The following is a 23,144-nucleotide window of genomic DNA, read 5'->3' as shown; positions in this document are numbered from 1 at the left end:
CTGCCTCTTTAGAGATTTGGGCAAACAGGGAAAAAATAGAAAACGGGATGTGAGCACTAAAAGCTGTCCTCTGTCCATAAGGGGAGCAAAAAGTGTGTTACCTCTACCTATATTACAACAGAGAATAAGACAAATTAAAGAAAACGGTTGAGAATAGAATAGAGAATAGAATGTACTGAGTCTGACTTCATTTATTTAGTTTTATATGCTCTGGTTTTCCTTACAGCATGCATAATTCAGACAGACAGACAGACAGACAGACAGACAACGTATAGGGAGGGGGTAGGCACTCTGAAAAATCATTTACATTCATATCCCATGATATTTCTTAAAATAACTGTTAAAAATCTCTATATTCTGGTATTTACTATATGAGTGTTTGTACTAGGGCTCTCATCACCTCTCCAGCTCTTTAGTATAAACAGAAAATACATTTTCCGGTTATACAGGATGAACACGTACAATTGTTGTGATGACACAAATAAATGAGTAGGAAAATCACTATTACAAAAATCACTATTACATGCAACCCATGCACCTGTACTTATATAACATATTTTCCCTATACAGTTTTGGAAGTTGTGGCACATCCAAACAAGATTTACTCGGCTCATCAATTCTGGTATTCGGGAGCTGACCTTGGTGCTGAAATCCTAGACGTGCACAAATAGCCTACAGTCAATATGTTGACTGTAGGTTTAAGTTTAAGTGATAGAAAACAGCATATCCTATGAAAGAATGCACATAATTGTCCAACTAAGTGTAATAATCATTCAGGCTGTATAAAACGTTGCTGAAATGATATTTGCGCATCAGCCTTTTAACCACATGGCGCCAGTGTTGTTCCATAGATGTGAGCGCTGCTATCTGGCATGTCTAAGCCCCTCCCGTTCATAGATGTTGGACATTTCTTCAGTCTTTGTTGCAAAGAGACGAGAGGCGAGGAAATGAATACATCGTCATAATATCTATTTTTATAGACGGTTCAAATGGAGAAATATCTTCCCTGTGCCTATTTGATTTGAAATTCTCAGCTTGGATCTATGTTGTGGGAAATTGTGGAATTATGTTTCTATGGAGTATGAGGAGCTCTATTGGGATATATCTTGTGCTCGTGCTGTTGAAGTGCTACTGGCAAACAGTGACCGGACAGCTCTCCTACTCGGTCTCTGAGGAGGTAAACCCGGGGACTTCTGTTGGGAATATCGCTAAGGATCTAAACCTCAATGTGCAGGATTTGGACACTCGTCTGTTTCAAATTGTTACTGGATCAAAGACAAAATATTTCGAGGTAAATCTAAAGACTGGCATTCTCTACGTTAATGAAAGAATAGACAGAGAGGCGCTATGCGCAGTGAAACTGAAATGTACTATCAGTGTGGAAGCCGTGATAAATAATCCATTGAAGCTTTATCACATTGATGTAGATATTGTAGATGCAAATGATAATTATCCATTGTTCGCCGCCAAATCACAACATTTAGACATTGCAGAGAATACGTTGCCAGGAGCAAAATTCGCTTTATCAGAGGCATCCGATGCCGATGTGGGGAGGAATGGAGTCAGTAGCTACAAATTAAATCAGAATGAACACTTCACTTTGGCAGTGCATAAAGAAGGAGATAGTGCGTCTGTCGAGTTAGTGCTACAGAAAGCTTTAGACCGAGAAAAACAGCCTGTGGTTAATCTAACACTGACCGCTGTAGATGGAGGTAGTCCTCCAAAGTCTGGCACCTCACAGCTTGTTGTTCATGTTTTAGACATTAATGACAACTTACCGATATTTAATAAATCTTTATATAAGACTCAAATACCCGAAAACGCGTCCCCTGGCTCAACAATTATCACTGTCAATGCCATCGATGCAGACGAGGGTCTAAACAGTGAAATACTATATTCTCTCAGAAGCAAAGACCAAGACCACGTTCTTGATTTATTTGAAATTGAACCTCACACCGGGGTAATTACGGTAAAAGGCAAACTTGACTTTGAAGAAAGAACAGCATTTGAGATACGTGTCGAGGCCAGTGACAGAGGCCAGCCCCCGATGGCGGCTCACTGCAAGGTGCTGGTAGAAGTGCTAGACCTAAATGACAATAGCCCTGAGATCACCGTGACGTCATTAGTAAACGCAGTGAATGAAGATGCTAAACCAGGAACCGCACTTGCACTTGTGTCAATCCTCGATAAAGATGGTGGTAAGAACGGTGCCGTTAAATGTCACATAACCAATAAGGTTCCCTTTAAATTGGAAACAAATTATAAAAACTACTTCTCATTGATAGTTGATGGACCGCTAGACAGAGAGAGTGCATCTCAATATAATGTCTCAGTGTTAGCTACTGATGAAGGGAGTCCACCACTGTCTAGTACCAGTGTTATTACGGTACACGTGTCTGATGTCAATGACAACGCACCTCGCTTCTTAGAGCCAGTGATAAATGTTTATGTAAAAGAAAACGGGCCAGTTGGAACAATTATTAAAACCGTGTCTGCAGTTGATGCTGACGTCAGTGAAAATGGCGACGTGAGCTATTCATTTTTTCGCAGTAATTATTTACCGCTGTCTACCATGATCAATATAAATACAGTAACTGGAGATATCATCGGCCTGCAGTCTTTCAACTATGAGGAGTTAAAAACGTTCCAGTTTCAAGTTCAGGCCACAGACTCTGGTGTTCCTCCACTAAGTAGCAACGTGACCGTGAACGTTTTTATCCTGGATGAGAACGACAACAGTCCCGGAATCCTCTCACCCTATTCTGAACACGGCTCTGTTAACAGTGAGAACATTCCGTATTCTGCTGAAGCTGGATACTTTGTGGCCAAGATCAGAGCTGTAGACGCAGACTCTGGTTACAATGCACTTCTTTCTTATCATATAACTGAACCAAAAGGAAATAACTTCTTTCGAATCGGAACCAGCACCGGGGAAATCAGGACTAAGAGGCGAATGAGTGACAATGACCTGAAAACTCATCCTTTAGTTGTGTTGGTTTCTGATAACGGAGAACCCTCACTGTCAGCTACTGTGTCTATTGATGTAGTGGTGGTTGAAAATACAGGAGACATTCAGACTCAATTCAGGCATGTACCCATAACGGAGGAAAGTTTTTCTGATTTAAATATGTATTTACTGGTTGCTATTGCATCAGTGTCAGTGATCTTTCTACTGAGTCTCATCAGTCTAATAGCTGTCAAATGCCACAAGACAGACAGCGATTTCAGCAGGTATGGCCCCCCAATGATCACCACCCATCCTGACGGGAGCTGGTCTTACTCTAAATCTACTCAGCAGTATGACGTGTGTTTCAGCTCAGACACACTGAAGAGTGACGTAGTGGTTTTCCCTGCGCCCTATCCACCTGTAGATGCGGAATTAATCAGTATAAACGAAAACGACACGTTTAGCCGGACTCAAACTTTACCGAACAAAGAGAAGGTAAGATCAAACTTATTTATTGTCTTTCTAAAAATAGTGGTTTATAGTAACAATGAAAGGTTTCTACACTGTTTATTTCTCCAAAAATAGAAACACGAGTATGAATCTATAGAACATGTAATATTGAGGCCATACAAATAGTAATAGTCAGCAGTAATGCATTCTTAGATTGGCCGCTGTCCATGGTGCTGAAAGCATACATGTATATGAACACTTAAAACGTTTGATTTTCCTTTTTTTTTAGGTTTCATACTAATACCCTGGTTCTGTTAATTGTGAGACATAAAAGTCACACTGTTTCTTTCTCCATGTTCTATTTTGTGTATTCTCTCCTCAGTTATATATATATATATATAGCCTACACTTCAGCTGGAGTAAACAAAATACTGACATACAGCTTCAATATATAGTTAAAATAAGATCCTGAGTTTTAAATTAACTTTGTGGGAATTAAAATGTACACTTGCGATTACTTCCACTTTAACACATTTGTTAAATTAAGTTGAATTCAATGATATACATGCACAGCAGCAAATAATATTGGCGAGATATCCTTTATTTACAACAGCAGCAAATAATATTGGCGACATATCCTTTATTTACAACCAAACAACAATGTGTGTTCAATGTTTTCTGAGGCCTATACACACGTATCAAACACGTTTGGTCGTTTACTTTCTTAGTGGCCGCCACAATGCTTTTCCAATGGGTGTCACATGCGGTTTGACCAAACATTTTTGTTTGGTCAAACAAAATAGCAGTTTTGTGCAGGAGTGATGATACAAATGTAAAGTCTTATAATATATAAGTAACATATAACATATAAGTGGCGGCTATTTTGTGGTTCCATTCAAAAATAGGCCATGGAGATTTCCAAAAATATTTATTTAAGCCTAGAATCAAGCCATCTAGGATCCTGGGGAAACGTGGCCATAACACCTTTGCCAAACCGCTAAACAAAGTATTTATTAGTCTATATCAAATAGATTTTTTCTTTTAGTTTTTGCCCCACAGAATCAAAGGTTTTATAGCCATGATTCACCAGGAATCTGGATGGCTTGATTTTAGGCCAAAAGCAATTCATATACATATTTTTTAGGAATCTATAGGCCTATGGGATCATTGCATGGAGTGGACTAGGAAAATGGGCGCCACTGCTATATATATATATATATATATATATATATATATATGTATATATATATATACACACACACACACACACACACACACACACACACACACACACACACACACACACACACTATAGGACATTTTGTATTCATGACCCATTGAAAAATGAATTTCAGATAACATTGTCCATACATGTGACATCTGCAGCCACAGTGATGCATTGCAAGATTGACCGCTGTCCATGGTTCTGAATGCCAGCCAATGTATAAACACTGTTAATGATTGACATAATCCTCTGGCTCTGTTTATTTTGCAACATATAAGTCACAATTGTATAACCTTAGCACAGTTCGGTTTCAGTTTTCGTGTTCTATACTCTTTTATTTCGACATCGCCATTGCTGAAAGCATGTTGCAACACGTCACAATACTTTATTGGGGCTGTGTGTGTGTGTGTGTGTGTGTGTGTGTGTGTGTGTGTGTGTGTGTGTGTGTGTGTGTGTGTGTGTGTGTGTGTGTGTGTGTGTGCATGCCTCCTGTCCATAATGATTGATTCTAGGCATTGCACAATTGGTTCAGGGCAGTAATTGGCATTGAATTAGACCATTGAACGCAGTTATTTCAAATGACCACATGGTGACACTCTAGACCATACCATTTGAGACTCTTGCTTTATGCTCAATGCCCCTCCCAGAAACACAGAATCAGAGGATGATGATATAGTCTTATCACAAAGAGAAGCAGACGACAAAACAGTGACAGGGACAGTTTTCTGTTTTTATTTGAGAAAACACATAGATAGCCTATGTGTTGTTAGTCTGGAATACTCCAGATACGTGTGCATATAGTGGAATCGATGTTTGGTTGACGTTGGATGGAATTATGTCTTTACCGACGAGAAGGATCTATATTTTGACATATTTTGTGCTCGTGCTGCTGGAGTGGGAAGCGGTGTACGGACAGCTCTCATACTCCGTCTCTGAGGAGGTAAACTCGGGGACTTCTGTTGGGAATATCGCTAAGGATCTAAACCTCAATGTACAGGATTTGGATTCCCGCATGTTTCAGATTGTTACCGGATCAAACAGAAAATACTTCGATGTAAATCTGAAGACTGGTGTTCTCTACGTCAATAATAGAATAGACAGAGAGGCACTGTGCGCAGAGGAACTGAAATGTACAGTAAGTGTAGAGGCCGTTATAAACAACCCTTTAAAGCTTTATCGTGTTGAGGTAGACGTTTTAGATATAAATGATAATGCTCCTTTATTTGCAGCCAAATCACAAAATTTAGACATTGCAGAGACTACATTGCCTGGAATGAAATTCTCATTGTCTGAGGCAACTGACGCAGATGTTGGGAAAAATGCAGTCAACACGTACAAATTAAGTCAAAACGAACACTTTTCATTGGCTGTGCATAAAGAAGGAGACAGTGCGTCTGTCGAGTTAGTGCTACAGAAAGCTTTAGACCGAGAAAAACAGCCTATTATTAATCTAACATTGACTGCTGTAGATGGAGGTAGTCCTCCAAAGTCTGGCACCTCACAGCTTGTTATTCATATTTTAGACAGTAATGATAACCCTCCCATATTCACTAAATTATTGTATAAAGCTCAAATTCCTGAAAACACGCCACGGGGTACAACAATAATAACGGTGAATGCCATCGATGCAGATGAGGGCCTAAATGGTGAAATACATTATTATCTTAGAAGTAAAGACCAAGACCACGTTCTAGATTTATTTGAAATTGAACCTCACACCGGTGTAATTACAGTAAAAGGCAAGCTTGACTTTGAAGAAAGAAAAGCTTTTGAGATACGTGTCGAGGCCAGTGACAAAGGCCATCTTCCACTGGCGGCTCACTGCAAAGTGCTGGTAGAAGTGGTTGATCTCAATGACAATAGTCCTGAGATCACGGTGACTTCATTACTAAACGCAGTGAACGAAGATGCTAAACTAGGAACCGCAATTGCACTTGTGTCAATCCTCGATAAAGATGGTGGCAAGAACGGTGAAGTGAAATGTCATATCACAAATAAGGTTCCCTTTAAATTGGAGACAAATTATAAAAACTATTATTCATTGGTGGTTAATGGACCGTTAGACAGAGAGAGTATATCTGAGTATAACGTCTCAGTTTTAGCTGCTGATGAAGGTAATCCACCATTGTCCAGCACCAGTTTTATTACTGTACACGTCTCTGATATAAATGACAATGCGCCTCGCTTCTTAGAGCCAGTGATTAATGTTTATGTAAAAGAAAACGGACCAGTAGGAACAATATTTAAAACTGTGTCGGCAGTAGATGCGGACATAAAAGATAACGGCCATGTGAGTTATGCATTTTTAGACAGCAAGAGTAACTCGCTGCCCCTCTCTACAATGGTAAATATAAACGCAGAGACGGGAGATATTATAGGGCTGCAGTCATTCAATTATGAATCCTTAAAAACGTTTCAGTTTAAAGTTCAGGCCACAGACTCTGGTGTTCCTCCGCTCAGTAGTAACGTGACTGTGAACATTTTTATCCTGGATGAGAATGACAACAGTCCCGGAATTCTCTCACCCTATTCTGAACACGGATCTGTTAACAGTGAGAACATTCCTTATTCTGCTGAAGCTGGATACTTTGTGGCCAAGATCAGAGCTGTAGATGCAGACTCTGGTTACAATGCATTGCTTTCTTATCACATTTCTGAGCCAAAGGGAAACAACCTCTTTCGAATTGGAACCAGCACCGGAGAAATCAGAACTAAAAGGCGAATGAGTGACAATGACCTGAAAACTCACCCGTTGGTGGTGTTGGTTTCTGATAACGGAGAACCATCCATGTCAGCCACTGTGTCTATTGATGTAGTGGTGGTTGAAAATACTGGTGACATTCAGACTCAGTTCAGACATGTGCCGTCGAAAGAGGAGAACTTCTCTGATTTAAATCTGTATTTACTGATTGCAATTGCATCAGTGTCAGTGATATTTCTATTGAGCCTCATCAGTTTAATAGCTGTCAAATGTCACAGGACAGACAGCGATTTCAGTAGGTATGGCGCCCCAATGATCACCACCCATCCTGACGGGAGCTGGTCTTACTCTAAATCTACTCAGCAGTATGACGTGTGTTTCAGCTCTGACACACTGAAGAGTGACGTAGTGGTGTTTCCCACCCCATTTCCACCTGGAGATGCGGAACTAATCAGTATAAATGGATGCGACACTTTTAACCGGACGCATACGTTACCAAACACAGAGAAGGTAAGATACATATGTATTCAGTCTCAAACACACAAGTTTAAAAAATATATATATATGTTCCATTAGAAATTAGTTTGAGTCATAGGCTGTATATTGACATCAAAATGAATGTTACGATATGTAGTAGGCTATTGTTTTGTTTTTTTGTGCTTTTCTTGCATCTCATGACAATGGCAATCTCATTTTTGGACAGTATCCCTAAATTAGGCTACTACAAGCAGCATACCTATGTAGCCTATTGAAAATGTCGAAAGGCATCGTTTGTCTTAATGAGCCCTTAACATTACCTTATTGTACAAGACCTGTGTGTTATGGGATATGGGGATGCTTTGGGTTTATGTTATGGGACTGTGTTCGCCCCCTAAAGCAGCATAGAACAATGAGTTCGCTGCCTGCTTTATTGAAAATAAGAGTGTCATGTTAAGCCTATTGAAAAATGCAGTTCAAGATCGGCTGGCTTTGTGTGTATTTTGTCGCTATCCGTGGTGCTGAAAGCGAGCTGACTGATGAGCACTGTTCCTTAGATTTCCTCTGGCTCTGTTAATTGTGTTGAACGTATAACAAAGTCAGTTTGTGCTCCTTTCTCTCCATATTCTGATCTTTACTCTCATGTTATCTATTTGTCATTATAGCTGCACAAACTCTGCAGTTTATTAGGTAATAAATCGCTATACTTTATGCCATGCAGTTTAAAAAGTTCTGAAATTTAAAAACAGCCATGGCTTGTACATGAAAACGTTTTCATACAATTGAAAAGCCTGTATTTGAAAGTTTTTAGACGGGCAGTATGTGTGATTTTGTATAGCCTACGTTGAACAACTTGGGGAGAATGGAGATTACGTGCGTGCGGTGCACGTCGATAACGCAAGCGGTGTAGTTTGTGTTAATTACTTTTTCAAATGAATCAATTTGCACGTTTAGGCATTTTTTTAATTCGGGCTTTTTGCATTACTCTTTGATTGTCAACCAACATACTATAAACGGGTCATTTTGTTGCATCCGATAGGATATTGTGATCAAATACAACTCTGCATGTGATACATGCGTTCTATCTTTTTTCCTTTAGGTATACGATGATAATGATTGACATGTAGACCCATGAAGTTGAATGCAGTTTTGCCAAATACCCACGTGGTGACACTGTAGACCATAGCATTTTAGGTTGTTCTTTAACGGTCGATGCCCCTCCCAAATGTAGAGAGAGAGGATGATATTATTTGTCAAGGCTTTTCACAAAGAGAATCGGGAGAGAAACGAGAACAATGTCTGGGTGTCTTTTTATTTAGCTTTGGAAAAGATACCGGTAAACATAAATACGTAGCCTGTATTTTGCTGTTTGTATGTATGATTTGATGTGATTCTGGATATTGGAATGCGATTATTTTTTTCGAAACGGGTGGAATTATGTTTCTATCGAGTAGAAGGTGTTCTGCTGTGACATATCTGGTGCCTCTGCTGTTGGAGTTTTACTGGGGAACCGCGTATGGACAGCTCTCCTACTCCGTTTCGGAGGAAGTAAATCCGGGGACTTCAGTTGGAAATATTGCAAAGGATCTAAGCCTTAATGTACAGGACTTGGACTCCCGCATGTTTAGGATTGTGACTGGATCAAAGAAAAAATATTTCGAGGTGAATTTAAAGACTGGTGTTCTCTACGTCAACGACAGAATAGACAGAGAGGAGCTCTGTGCGAAGGCTCCAAAATGCAATGTAAATGTAGAGGCTGTGATTAATGATCCTCTTAAACTATACCGTATTGAAATCAATATTATAGATGTTAATGATAATTTTCCGTCTTTCATTGCAAAGTCACAAACAATTGACATTGCTGAGAGCACATTGCCCGGTGTAAAATTTCCTCTGCTTTCAGCCTACGACGCAGACGTAGGTAAAAATGGCATAAACACATACAAACTCAGTTCCATTGAACACTTTTCCCTGGCAATTATTAAATCAGGTGAGCGTGTGTCCGTAGAATTAGTACTGCAGAAAGCTTTGGACCGAGAGAAAGAACCTGTGGTCAGGCTTATGCTAACAGCCATAGACGGTGGCTCTCCGCCGAAGTCTGGCAGTTCAGAGATTATAATCCATGTTCTAGACATTAATGACAACACACCAGTGTTCGCACAATCATTGTATAAGACACGTGTGTATGAAAACATTCCAGTTGGGACAAGCTTATTAACTTTGAATGCTACAGACAAAGACGAGGGCATTAATAGAGAGATCACTTACACACTTAACACAAGAGAGCAGGATCATATACTGGAGATATTCGAAATTGACCAAGACACAGGCGTATTATCTGTTAAGGGAAACTTGGACTTTGAGGAACATCCTGCATTTGAGATTCGAGCACAGGCTAGTGACAGAGGTCAGCCCCCGATGTCTACTCACTGTAAAGTGCTGGTTGAAGTGTTGGACCTCAATGACAATGCTCCTGAGATAGCGGTGACGTCATTGGAAAGCACAGTGAAAGAGGATGCTAAAATAGGTACCGCAATAGCACTAGTTTCAGTTAATGACAGAGATGGAGGCAAGAATGGCGAAGTTAATTGTAATATAAATGAGGGCATTCCCTTCAAATTGGAGACAAATTACAAGAATTATTATTCATTAGTAGTTGACGGACCTTTAGACAGAGAGAACTTCCCCCAGTATAATATAACTATTAGAGCTACAGACATGGGGGACCCTCCTCTATCGAGCACCAGTATTATTTATATAACGGTTTCTGACGTAAATGACAACGCACCACACTTTTTGGAACCTGTAATTCATGTTTATGTGAAAGAGAACAGTGCAGTTGGGACAGTTGTTAAAACGGTGTCTGCAGTTGACGCAGATGTTAGTGAAAATGGCCAGGTTAGATATTCATTTTTAGATAGTAACAGTTACACATTTCCGCATCCAACATTGGTAAGCATCAATTCAGAAACAGGAGATATAGCCAGTCTCCAGTCTTTCAACTATGAGGAGTTAAAAACGTTTCATTTTAAAGTTCAGGCAACAGACTCTGGTGTTCCTCCTCTCAGTAGCAATGTGACGGTAAATGTTTTTATCCTGGATGAGAATGACAACAGTCCCGGGATTCTCTCGCCCTATTCTGAACACGGCTCTGTTAACAGTGAGAACATTCCTTATTCTGCTGAAGCTGGATACTTTGTGGCCAAGATCAGAGCTGTAGACGCAGACTCTGGTTACAATGCTCTGCTTTCTTATCACATTTCTGAACCAAAGGGAAATAACCTCTTTCGAATTGGAACCAGCACCGGGGAAATCAGGACTAAGAGGCGAATGAGTGACAATGACCTGAAAACCCACCCCTTGGTGGTGTTGGTTTCTGATAACGGAGAACCGTCTCTCTCGGCTACTGTGTCTATTGATGTAGTGGTGGTTGAAAGTACTGGAGACATCCAGACTCAGTTCAGAAATGTACAGATAAAGGACGAAAGCTTCTCTGATTTAAATCTGTATTTACTGATCGCCATCGCGTCTGTATCAGTTATTTTTCTACTGAGCCTCATCAGTCTAATAGCTGTCAAATGCCACAGGACAGACAGCGATTTCAGCAGGTATGGCCCCCCAATGATCACCACCCACCCTGACGGAAGCTGGTCTTACTCTAAATCTACTCAGCAGTATGACGTGTGTTTCAGCTCTGACACACTGAAGAGTGACGTAGTGGTTTTCCCTGCACCGGGTCCATTTGCTCCGGTAGATGCGGAACTAATCAGTATAAATGGAAGCGACACCTTTAGCAGGACTCAGACTTTACCCATACCCAATAAGGAGAAGGTAAGATCAATGTGATATTATTTTCCTTCGACACATAGGCCTAATGACAATTCGGTGCAAACGTTTCAACATTCCATTTTGTCAACAGAATTAAACTCAACCCAACCCAGCTATTTTTAAATAGCCCTGAACCACAAATTAAGATGATTGTCTTCAAATATATTGACATAAACTAAATCAAAGCTGCTATTGTGATACTGTACCGTTTGGGTAATTGACTCATTTTATTTAAACACTTTGTGCTTTCAGAACCACGGACAGCGGCAAACCAAAGTGACTTTGGTTGGCCGCTGTCCGTGGTGCTGAAAGCAATTCCAAGTGTATGATGAACTACAAATATGGACTATTTTAAACTAATAAATTTCTACTTTATGATTGTTTGACAGCCATTGGGAAGGACTGACTGAAATGGAGATTGTATTAATTCTAAAAGCCTTTAAGTCTATTTTTTTTTAATTCTAACTAAAAGCCTTTATAGGGCCTACTTTTCAGTATCAAGCTGCATTGTGTGCTACACGTATTATATTGAAATGGGGACACTAAGTATCAATTGTTTGTATATAGTGTTATCTTCCTTATCAATTTGCATTACAGCCGATTAATTACACTGCTCATTTGTTCCCTAATACGACAATGTGTTGTCCTGGCTCCCAAACGGTTGAATAAATAACCTCTTTCAGTCAGGACTGCAAACTCACTCCCCAGTTTCCACCACGGTCTGAAAACTCATCTCGAGCACTTCAATCCCTTCTTGTTGAACTGTAGACCCAGACAGTTATTCCAACCATGACCACGTGGTGACACTGTAGACCATAGCATTTGTATTATCTATTTCGAGACTAGATGCCCCTCCTAGATTTAGAGGATGGTGATGTTTCATATAGGGCTTTTTCCACAAAGAGCATTGGGACAAGAGAGAACAGTATATCAGGACAAAGTATCCGTCATTATAGCCATTTGCAGTTGTTTCAGTGTTTGTGTCTAGATTGTTTTGGCATACGTGGGGACACAGGGATCTATGTTTTGTTCATGTTCAATGGAATATGTCTTTACCGAGAAGGAGCTCTATTGTTACGTATATAGTGCTCGCGCTGCTGGAGTGGCAAGCGGTGTTCGGACAGCTCTCCTATTCCGTGCCTGAGGAGTTAAAGCCCGGGACTTCTGTTGGAAATATCGCTAAGGATCTAAACATCAATGTACAGGATTTGGAGTCTCGCATGTTTCAGATTGTTACCGGATCAAAAAGAAAATATTTCGAGGTAAATTTAAAGACTGGTGTTCTCTACGTCAATGAGAGGATAGACAGAGAGGATCTATGCGCAGATGAAAACACATGCACAATCAGCATAGAGGCCGTCATAAATAACCCCTTAAAGCTTTACCGAGTAGAAGTCCAAATCTTAGATGTAAATGACCACGCTCCATCTTTTAGGGCAGCATCTCAAACAATAGATGTACCTGAAAATACATTACCCGGTGTAAAATTCCCATTAATTGATGCATCTGACGTGGATGTAGGGAAAAATGGCATCAATGCATACAAGATTAGTCCAAATGATCATTTTTCCTTAGATGTGCACAAAGGTGTGACTGTCGGGCTAGTGTTACAGAAAGCTTTAGACAGAGAGAAAGAGCCCGTTATTAAACTCACCCTTACTGCTGTAGATGGGGGATCTCCACCGAGATCAAGTCATTCGGAAATCCTAGTTAATGTGTTGGATATTAATGATAATGCCCCTGTTTTCAGTTCATCGCTGTATAAAACTAGAGTTTATGAAAATGTGCCAATTGGGACCACTATTCTAACGTTGAATGCAAGCGATGCAGACGAGGGAACGAATGGTGAAGTTGTGTTCTCCATTAGTAAAAGTGAGAAAGACCATATTTTGGAAATTTTCAACATTGATGCGCACACAGGTGCCATTACGGTAAAAGGTAACATTGACTTTGAAAGAAATTCTGCCTTTGAAATCCGTGCCCAGGCTACTGACAAAGGGCAGCCCCCAGTCGCTGCCCACTGTAAAGTTCTGATCGAAGTGGTTGATCTCAATGACAATGCCCCGGAGATCACTGTGACGTCGTTACTGAACACAGTGAAAGAGGACGCTAAATTAGGCACGGCCATTGCTCTTGTCTCCGTGCTAGATAACGATGGTGGGAAAAACGGAAAAGTGAAATGTGATATCATCAATGAAGGCCCTTTCAAATTGGAGGAAAACTATAAAAACTATTATTCTTTGGTTGTGGATGGCTACCTTGACAGAGAGAGCTTTTCTCAGTACAATGTTACAATAGTAGCAACTGATGAAGGGTCACCTCCTCTCTCTAGTACCAGCCTCATTACTATCCACGTCTCTGATGTCAACGACAACCCGCCTCGCTTCTTAGAGCCAGTCATTAATGTATATATTAGGGAAAACAGCCCAATAGGAGCAATTATTAAAACCGTGTCAGCAGTTGATGCTGACGTCAGTGAAAACGGCCATGTGAGCTATTCCTTTCTAGACCATAACAGTAACACAATACCGCTGACTACAATGATAAACATAAACTCTGAAACGGGAGACATAGTGAGCCTGCAGTCGTTTAATTATGAGGAGTTAAATACATTCCAGTTTAAAGTTCAGGCCACAGACTCTGGCGTTCCTCCTCTCAGCAGCAACGTGACTGTGAATGTTTTTATCCTGGATGAGAATGACAACAGTCCCGGGATTCTCTCGCCCTATTCTGAACACGGCTCTGTTAACAGTGAGAACATTCCTTATTCTGCTGAAGCTGGATACTTTGTGGCCAAAATCAGAGCTGTAGATGCAGACTCTGGCTACAATGCACTGCTTAGTTATCACATCAGTGAGCCAAAGGGAAATAACCTCTTTAGAATTGGAACCAGCAGCGGAGAAATCAGGACTAAGAGGCGAATGAGTGACAATGACCTGAAAACTCACCCGTTGTTGGTGTTGGTTTCTGATAACGGAGAACCCTCCCTGTCAGCTACAGTGTCTATTGATGTAGTGGTGGCTGAAAGCACGGGAGACATTCAGACGCAATTCAGACATGTACCGTTAAAGGAGGAGAGCTTCTCTGATTTAAACCTATATTTACTGATCGGCATCGTGTCGGTGTCAGTGATCTTTCTATTGAGCCTTATCAGTTTAATAGCTGTGAAATGCCACAGGACAGACAGCGATTTCACCAGGTACGGCGCCCCAATGATCACCACCCATCCTGACGGGAGCTGGTCTTACTCTAAATCTACTCAGCAGTATGACGTGTGTTTCAGTTCAGACACACTGAAGAGCGACGTAGTTGTTTTCCCTGCACCCTATCCACCTGCAGACGCGGAACTGATCAGTATTAATGGAGGGGATACATTTTGCACTCAAACATTACCCAATACAGATAAGGTAAGATTTATGTTTTAAAATCTGCTTTGCATTTATTTAAGGAAAAAAGGCTGGATTTGACTAAAGTGTAGTATAACTTATCCAATTGCCCAAACAATGCACAATGCCACTATATGGATTTACCTAACTTCTTTCACCCACTTTTGCTCCGAATATCGCCACTGTCCATGGTGCTGGATCTGTAGTATACGCCTTCTTGTGGTGCATTCAAAGATCATGCGCACATGTTCATGTTTATACTATTTGTCTTTGGGCTGCTAATGCCGTAACTAATATTTTGAGACTAATTAAAGCATCACTCAGTTGAATTGACCACCATGTATTTAGTAGGCACATTATTGTCTATTAATTGGTGTTGCCACAAGCTTGTTTGTGTCTCTATTAAATAAAGTATTTCCAAGTTATAGGTCTAATTCACAACTTGTCCGCTGTTCTGCATTATTAGGCCCACGTGATATTGCTGTGATTTACGGCTTAGCCTTAGTGTTGCATCAATATTCCGGGTTGGTGTTCTTTCTCTCCGTGGTTCTGAAATAAATTACGCATTTAACACGGACTGTTCTGACTTGAGTAACTTCTGAGTGTTCTCGTTCATATCTGTGAATAGAAACGTAACCGTTTTCAATAAGGACAGACAGAAATACATTTTGTCAGCTACATATATTGTAGTTATAGAAACTATCCGCATGGTGACAGTGTAGACCATGACATTTCATTATTGGTGTTCACTTAAAGCTCCACCCAATGTCTATAGCCTAACGTTCCTCCTCGGTGCTTTTGTTACGATGAGACGCAGGACGAGAACGGTTGCGTGTTGGTGCTGCGTGGAAAGCATCTGATTTGATGCTGTGTAGCCATTTCTATTCACTTTGGATCTATGCTTTATTCACGACGGATGCATTATGTTTTTACTGATTAGGAGGAGCTCAGTGACTTGTATTTTGCTTTTGCTGCTGGGTTGTTACTGGGAATATGTGTATGGACAGCTGTCCTATTCCATCTCTGAGGAAGTAACCCCGGGGACTTCAGTTGGAAATATCGCTAAGGATCTCAATCTCAATGTGCAGGATTTGGAAAATCGTATGTTTCAAGTTGTTACTGGATCAAAGAGAAAATATTTCGAAGTTAATCTAAAAACTGGTGTTCTATATGTCAGTGAGAGAATAGACAGAGAGGAGCTGTGTGCGAAGGCTTTGAAATGCACTGTAAACGTAGAAGCTGTAATAAACGATCCGCTGAAGCTTTATCGTTTAGAGATCAACATATTAGATGTGAATGACAATTCACCTGTTTTCTCTGAGAGATTGCAGTCTCTTAATATCGCAGAAAGCACTTTGGCGGGAGCAAAATTTGGACTAATAGAGGCATCAGATTTGGATGTTGGCAGGAACAGTATTAATTCATACAAGCTCAGTCCAAATGATTATTTTTCTTTGGAAGTACACAAAGGCGATGACAGTGTATCTGCTGAGTTGGTGCTGCAGAAAGCATTAGATCGAGAGAAACAGCCCGTTATTAAACTGACGTTGACTGCATTAGACGGAGGAAATCCGCCTAAGTTGGGAACATCACAAGTAATTGTTAATGTTTTAGATAATAATGACAACCCTCCTGTTTTCACCAGACAGTTGTACAAAATTCAAATTTCTGAGAATTTGGCACCTGGAGAAACAGTGATTGTTCTGAACGCTACAGATGCGGATGAGGGTATAAATAGTGAAATAGAATACTCTTTTCGGAGTAAAGGACAAGATCACATATTAGACATATTTGAAATAAATACTAAAACGGGTACCATTTTAGTCAAAGGTAAAATCGACTATGAAGAAAATGCTGCTTTTGAGATTCATGCACAGGCTAGTGACAAAGGCCAGCCCCCGATGTCTACTCACTGTAAAATATTGGTAGAGGTGATAGACGTCAATGACAATGCCCCTGAAATCACAGTGACATCACTACTGAGCACAGTAAAGGAGGATGCAAAATTAGGTACTGCTATTGCTCTCGTGTCTGTGTTAGACAAAGATGGTGGTAAGAATGGTTTTGTAAAAGCTATTATCACAAATTATGTCCCGTTTAAATTAGAAACCAACTATAAAAACTATTATTCATTGGTAGTTAATGGTCCCATTGACAGAGAGAGTATTGCTTATTACAATGTCACTATTGTAGCTACTGATGACGGAACGCCACCACTCTCCAGCATCAGTATTGTAAACGTATACATTTCTGATGTCAATGATAATGCACCTCTTTTCTCAGAGCCAACCATTAATGTTTATTTGAAAGAGAACAGTCTAGTAGGAGCAATTATTAAAACCGTGTCTGCAGTAGATGCTGATGTTGACCAAAATGGTGAATTGACCTTTTCAATTTCAGACAGTAATAGTAACTTTCTGCCACTTTCTACAATGGTAAACATAAACTCAGGCACAGGTGATATAGTCAGCTTGCAATCTTTCAACTATGAGGAACTAAAAACGTTTCAGTTCAAAGTTCAGGCCACAGACTCTGGTGTTCCTCCTCTGAGCAGCAACGTTAATGTGAATGTTTTTATCCTGGATGAGAATGACAACCGTCCCGGGATTCTCCCTCCTTATTCTGAACACGGATCTGTTAACAGTGAGAACATTCCTTATTCTGCGGAGGCAGGATACTTTGTGGCAAAGATCAGGGCTGTAGACGCAGATTCTGGCTATAACGCATTGCTTTCTTACCACATAGCCGAGCCCAAAGGCAACAATCTTTTCAGAATTGGGACCAGCACTGGAGAAATAAGAACTAAAAGACGAATGAGTGACAATGACCTGAAAACTCACCCATTAGTGGTGTTGGTTTCTGATAACGGAGAACCCTCCCTGTCATCTTCTGTGTCTATTGATGTAGTGGTGGTGGAAAGTACAGGAGACATCCAGACACAATTCAGACACGTACCGATGAAGGATGAGAGCTTCTCTGATTTAAACATGTATTTGCTGATCGCCATTGCATCAGTGTCAGTGATCTTTTTACTGAGCCTCGTCAGTTTGATAGCTGTCAAATGCCACAGGACAGACAGCAATTTCAGTAGATATGGCGCCCCAATGATCACCACCCATCCTGATGGGAGCTGGTCTTACTCTAAATCTACTCAGCAGTATGACGTGTGTTTCAGTTCAGACACACTGAAGAGCGACGTAGTTGTTTTTCCTGCTCCTTTTCCAGCTGTAGATGCTGAACTGATCAGCATTAATGGAGGGGATACGTTTAGCTGTACTCAAACATTACCCAATACAGAGAAGGTAAGAAAATGAAATATATACAAGCTATCTGCTATGTATTTGTCTTCTTTTTCTTTTCCAAGAACTGCATTCATGAAGTTAATTTATTTTGAACATAAGTGTGTTTAGGCCTCTAAGTTGTTGCTTATTTAATTTCCCAGTTGACAATACACAATGCCACTTGATTGTTATGGCATCAAGTGGAAATACTCATATCTGTCCTCTTGAAATTTTACCACACCATGTTACTGAATTGTATGTATTCCCAGACAATATACACATTACGGGGGATTAAGTGTTGTGTGACTCATTTTTCAGCAATCAATACTCATTTTGATTGCTTGAAATTTCCCCTTTATGTTTAGTATGCTTATTATGTATTTTTGAGTCTCTCCTGTCCTTTGTGTTTGTGTGTTTGCAGCACGGAATGTGATGATTTGATTGACTGAGTGTGATTTTTAATACATGTACCACTTGGAATATAACACAGCATAGATCAGCCTCGTTTAAATGCATTATTTAAAAGAAGTTATAGTCCTCTTTGCAAATACGTCACAGCACTGTGAGTGAATAGAAATTGCTGCAATTTGTGGCTCTGAGTTGCATCAATATTCTCTGTTTGTAGCAGGTGTAGTTCGCTTTGGATGTAACCGACATCTCTGATGAGTAGCTGTTTTCAGTAATGTGACAAGGTCATTTGGCCAGTTGTATTTTGTGATTCTGTACATCAACTTCCCATGTGATGACAGAGTTCAGATGATGACACATTGGTGTTCACTTTGGAGGCTCCCATATAGCCATAGGGTCTGTCTTTAATATGGTTTCTCAGAGCTTTTATTTCAGATAGACACAGGAGAGCTTTGTATTCTCTTCATTTTAACTTAATTATTTTTTGCAAAGATTTGGGTGTACTTTCTTCGTGAATTGGAATGGAATGGAATTTATTTTATTTTATTAAGGTGTAGGAGACCCACTGTGAACTCTTGCCATGTCTGCTGGGGTGTTACTGGGGAACAATATGTCCGGACAGTGTCTCTGAGAGGGAACAATGGGCACTACGATCCATACACCAGGTTTTGGAGGCCCATGACTTTACCCATTTTGAACATTGGTCATTGCTCATTATATGATGGCACCATTTCTGTCTATTTGGTTTGTGTCTCAAATGAGGACTGTGAGCAGTACAGTGAAACCATCGGTAGGCAGGTTTGGTAAGATTTATTGTTTTTAATCATTATATAGTTTTAATAATGCAAGAGCATAGAAACAGAAGTCATTGCTCTTGCATTAATCATAATACAAACAATTATGATAACAAAAGGTTATCATAATAATGATGTCACTGGTAGACAGGTTTCTGAACTGCCCTCCTCTGAGACACAGAGTGAGTAGGCAAATTATACTATTGTCACGGCGTCCAAACAAGAAGATTGGCAAAGTTGAATGTTTTTAATTCACTTCCCACAAAGTCAAATTAAACATTAAAGGAAAGCATAATGAAAGTCAATGAAAATACTTGACCTCATAATGAAATCAGGAAAGCAAAAAGTGCCTGGAGATGCCGGTCAAACTCAACAGAATAGAGCGGGGACGAGGTCACCCCTATAACACAAAGCTGTAAGATCTATAAAAGAGTGAGTATAGTAATGTCATGTCATGGCCACTGGCTTCATGCAACAGCCATCATAATTAATAATGAACATATAGTGAGGACCATTTAAAATTAAATGAAGCTGAAAAGTGGTCCTTAAGTCCGATCAGTCAGACGGTTCGTGAGATATAGTTGGTAAGACACGCACACATGCATATTCCCTCGAGTCCTCACCTATGCGCATACAGAGTTTGAAATAAGTTGGTCCCATCTGCATGACCATTTTTCGTTACCATTGTCGCAATATTGCTTGCTCTGGGTGGATCTTTGTTGGTTGTAAAGTGACAACTTGAGACAACTTGTTGTGATTTGACACTATAATAAAATTGAATTGAATTGAATTGAATAAATAGCAGTGGGATCGGTGGTTCTGGTCTGGACAACCAGATTTCCATAATATGGGTGTATCAGTTGGATCTTCGGTTCTGGTCAACCGCCTATCTCGAGGCCAGGCTTTCGTTGGTCGGCCCATCTGTGGCAACGCACGCATCACGTTTGAAGCCAGTCGGTTGGATGGTTTCCGAGATACGTGAACTTCAGATGTACACAGACATATCCTGTATGTATACTTACAGAGATTTTGTGCATTTATTGTAAGAAGAGTATGGAGATAAATCAATTGCAATGCTCCTGACATCACAGTGACACAGTGACATCACTACTGAATATATAAAGGAGGATACAATCAGTGTCCTTCTGTCTGTGTTAATGTCTGTGTAATGATGGATTTGTGAAGACTATTATCGCCAAAGAAGTGTTAGAAGCCAACTGAAGTGAACATTTTACTTTATATTTGTGATTTTGTAAACCTGTGAGATCTACATACGGTGCACAATAAGAACAAGGTTTAGCCATTAATTGCCATGGCCTCCAATACCTGCCACACTGGCCACAAGGACAGAGAAATGATTTTGGCTGACTTTCAGGCTTGCACTGGAATAGACAACATTGCAGAGGCCATCAATCTGCTAGAACTCAATAACTGGGATTTAGCAGCAGCTATGAACGGTGTGATACCACAGGAGAATGGGATCCTGCTAAATAACTTCTCTAGAGAGGCAAGCCAGCCCACCCTGTACGGACAACATAGCCAATCGAATGGGATCTTGCCAAATAACTTCTCTAGAGAGTCAAGCCACTCCACCCTGTACGGATCTCATAGACATGCAGAGGCATCTGAGGCAGCTAGAGGAGGTGCAGCTCCAGTGAACAGCACTGACAGTGAGGGAGAGGGAGATGACTTTGACGACCCTTCAGTGTTCAGGGTGGATGAGTCTGATATGTTCAGACTGCGAAAGAAACCCATGATGCCAGATCACAGTGAAAATGAAGATGAAGCATTATTGCACTTTACTGCTGAATTCTTTACAAGGTATGGAGAGGTCCATCCAAGATTCTACATTGGGTCTTTGGAGTCAGCATCTCGAGAGGCCTTCTCCAGAAAAAATAGAGACAGAAAACTGCTGGCCATCTACCTCCACAACGATGACAGCGTCCAAAGCAACATCTACTGCTCCCAGGTGATGTGTGCCAATTCCATTGTCTCTTATCTGAATCAGAACTTTATAACATGGGCCTGGGACCTCACAAAAGAATCCAATAAAGCAAGACTACTGACCATGTGCACAAGACACTTTGGTAATGTTGTGGCACAGACTATACGGATGTATAAGACAGACCAATTCCCCCTGCTTATCATAATTATGGGCAAGCGCACCTCGAATGAAGTTTTAAATGTTATTCAGGGCAACATGTCAGTGGACGAGCTGATGATGAGCTTAATGGGAGCAAAGGAAGTCCTCACAGCACACCAACAAGATGAGGATGATCGTGAAGCGAGGGAGATGATGAAGAGAGAACAAGATGAAGCATACCGCCTGTCTCTAGATGCAGATCGTAAGAAGAGAGAAGAGCAGGAGAGAGAGGAGGCCGAGCAAGTTCGTCTGGGGCAGGAGAGAAAGGAGCAGGAGGACAATAAGGAGGCCATCCGCTTGTCACTGGAACATGCACTATTGCCAGAGCCCATCGAGGAGCAAGGAGAACCAATTAGCAAGCTACGTATCCGCACGCCGCTAGGCGAGTTCCTGGAAAGGCGTTTCCTGGGCAGTTGGAAGCTGCAGGTCCTCTTTGACTTTGTGGCGTCCAAGGGATACCCCTTTCAGGAGTTCAAACTACTCACCACCTACCCCCGTAGAAATATCACCGAATTGGATCCAGGGTCCACTCTGCTGGAGGCCAAATTGTTTCCTCAGGAGACACTGTTCCTGGAAGCTAAAGAGTAGCTAGAGAGTTTGTGGTTTATAAATGAGGTGCACACACAATGCAGACAGAGACCAAAATACACTACACGAGCACACTTCTACTCCCATGACCACGTTCAAACACAAAGCTGTTTTTTTGGAACATGCTTTTTTTGCACAAAATAGGGGTTTTCAGCTGATTGTTATACCGCCATCCTGATAAGATTCAATCTGAGGACCACTGTTGTGTTGGGTAGGGTTAAGATTAGGTTTTTTCTTACCTGTTGGTGTGATTTCTAGGAATGGTGGGGCATGGCATGACTTCTGGTCGTTGTGAGTTGTACAGTGTTTCTCAGAGAAATGCATTTGCAAAAAGCAAAAAAATGTAAATTATTAAACTAAGAAAATACTGTTCCTGAAGAAACAATGTGGGCTTGAGCTCGCTAGTTGATGGTAATGTTCACTGTCAATGGTGATTTTAAAACAAACATTGAACCTGTATATAGGAGGGGCTAGTGCCCCTCAAAAAAATAAAACACAAACAGACAAATGTACAAACAAACAAACAAACCTGTTAATAGGTACAGGTAATATAATGTCCATCAGCTGTACAGTATATTAGTAATAATAACTAGAATGCACTTTCTCGAGGTGCCAACTTGTGGCCTACTTGTGCGCATGCAGGCAGTGTGCCGCAGGCGCGGTAACTAATGTTACTAATGTTAGTAACTAATGCTGTTCTAAATCCTTTAGACCCGTTATTGACCTTACCAACCTATAGAAACATACCTTAGTTACATCACCATCAACAGCCAATAAGGGACCACCATTAATACCCCGGCAAACATACATTCATACATACATATCCCAGCTGATCACCAAACGTACTTTAGTTACGTTATCAAGAATGGTGGTCCCCTATATTGGCCGGTGGACAACTCCGACATACACAGCCGAT

The 23,144-nt window shown here is 40.7% G+C and overlaps 4 protein-coding genes across 5 annotated transcripts in view; all 4 read left to right on the top strand.

Moving 5' to 3' along the window:
• Nucleotides 1-23,144, top strand: part of LOC308322188 (protocadherin beta-7-like) — a gene marked incomplete at both ends in the record, with an annotated part of 175,041 nt that overhangs the window by 46,583 nt on the left and 105,314 nt on the right. The window lies entirely within an intron of this gene.
• Nucleotides 965-23,144, top strand: part of LOC308322088 (protocadherin alpha-C2-like) — a 117,478-nt gene continuing 95,298 nt past the window's right edge. Inside the window, exon 1 of one of the 2 annotated variants that reach the window (XM_080773285.1) lies at nucleotides 965-3,442. In XM_080773285.1, coding sequence (XP_080629411.1) covers nucleotides 1,067-3,442 — 2,376 coding nt within the window. In that variant the 5' untranslated portion in view covers nucleotides 965-1,066. Of the gene's footprint in view, nucleotides 3,443-12,617; nucleotides 15,036-23,144 lie in introns of those variants that run through there. The other variant, XM_080773286.1, reaches the window with a different exon arrangement.
• LOC308322881 (protocadherin alpha-7-like) lies at nucleotides 5,458-12,432 on the top strand (the record flags this gene model as incomplete). The annotated part of the gene is made up of 4 exons (XM_080774370.1): nucleotides 5,458-5,752; nucleotides 5,852-7,777; nucleotides 11,555-11,631; nucleotides 12,397-12,432. The coding sequence occupies 4 exons, from the start codon at nucleotides 5,458-5,460 to the stop codon at nucleotides 12,430-12,432; spliced, it is 2,334 nt and encodes a 777-aa protein (XP_080630496.1).
• Nucleotides 20,810-22,228, top strand: LOC308322879 (FAS-associated factor 1-like; the record flags this gene model as incomplete). The annotated part of the gene is made up of 1 exon (XM_080774368.1): nucleotides 20,810-22,228. The coding sequence occupies one exon, from the start codon at nucleotides 20,810-20,812 to the stop codon at nucleotides 22,226-22,228; it is 1,419 nt and encodes a 472-aa protein (XP_080630494.1).

This window comes from Protomyctophum bolini, assembly GCF_963924005.1.
Source record: "Protomyctophum bolini genome assembly, chromosome: 10".
Classification (NCBI taxonomy): Eukaryota; Metazoa; Chordata; class Actinopteri; order Myctophiformes; family Myctophidae; genus Protomyctophum; species Protomyctophum bolini.
The sequence above is the reverse complement of the archived record's forward strand: the minus strand, read 5'-3'. Positions and strand labels throughout refer to the sequence as shown.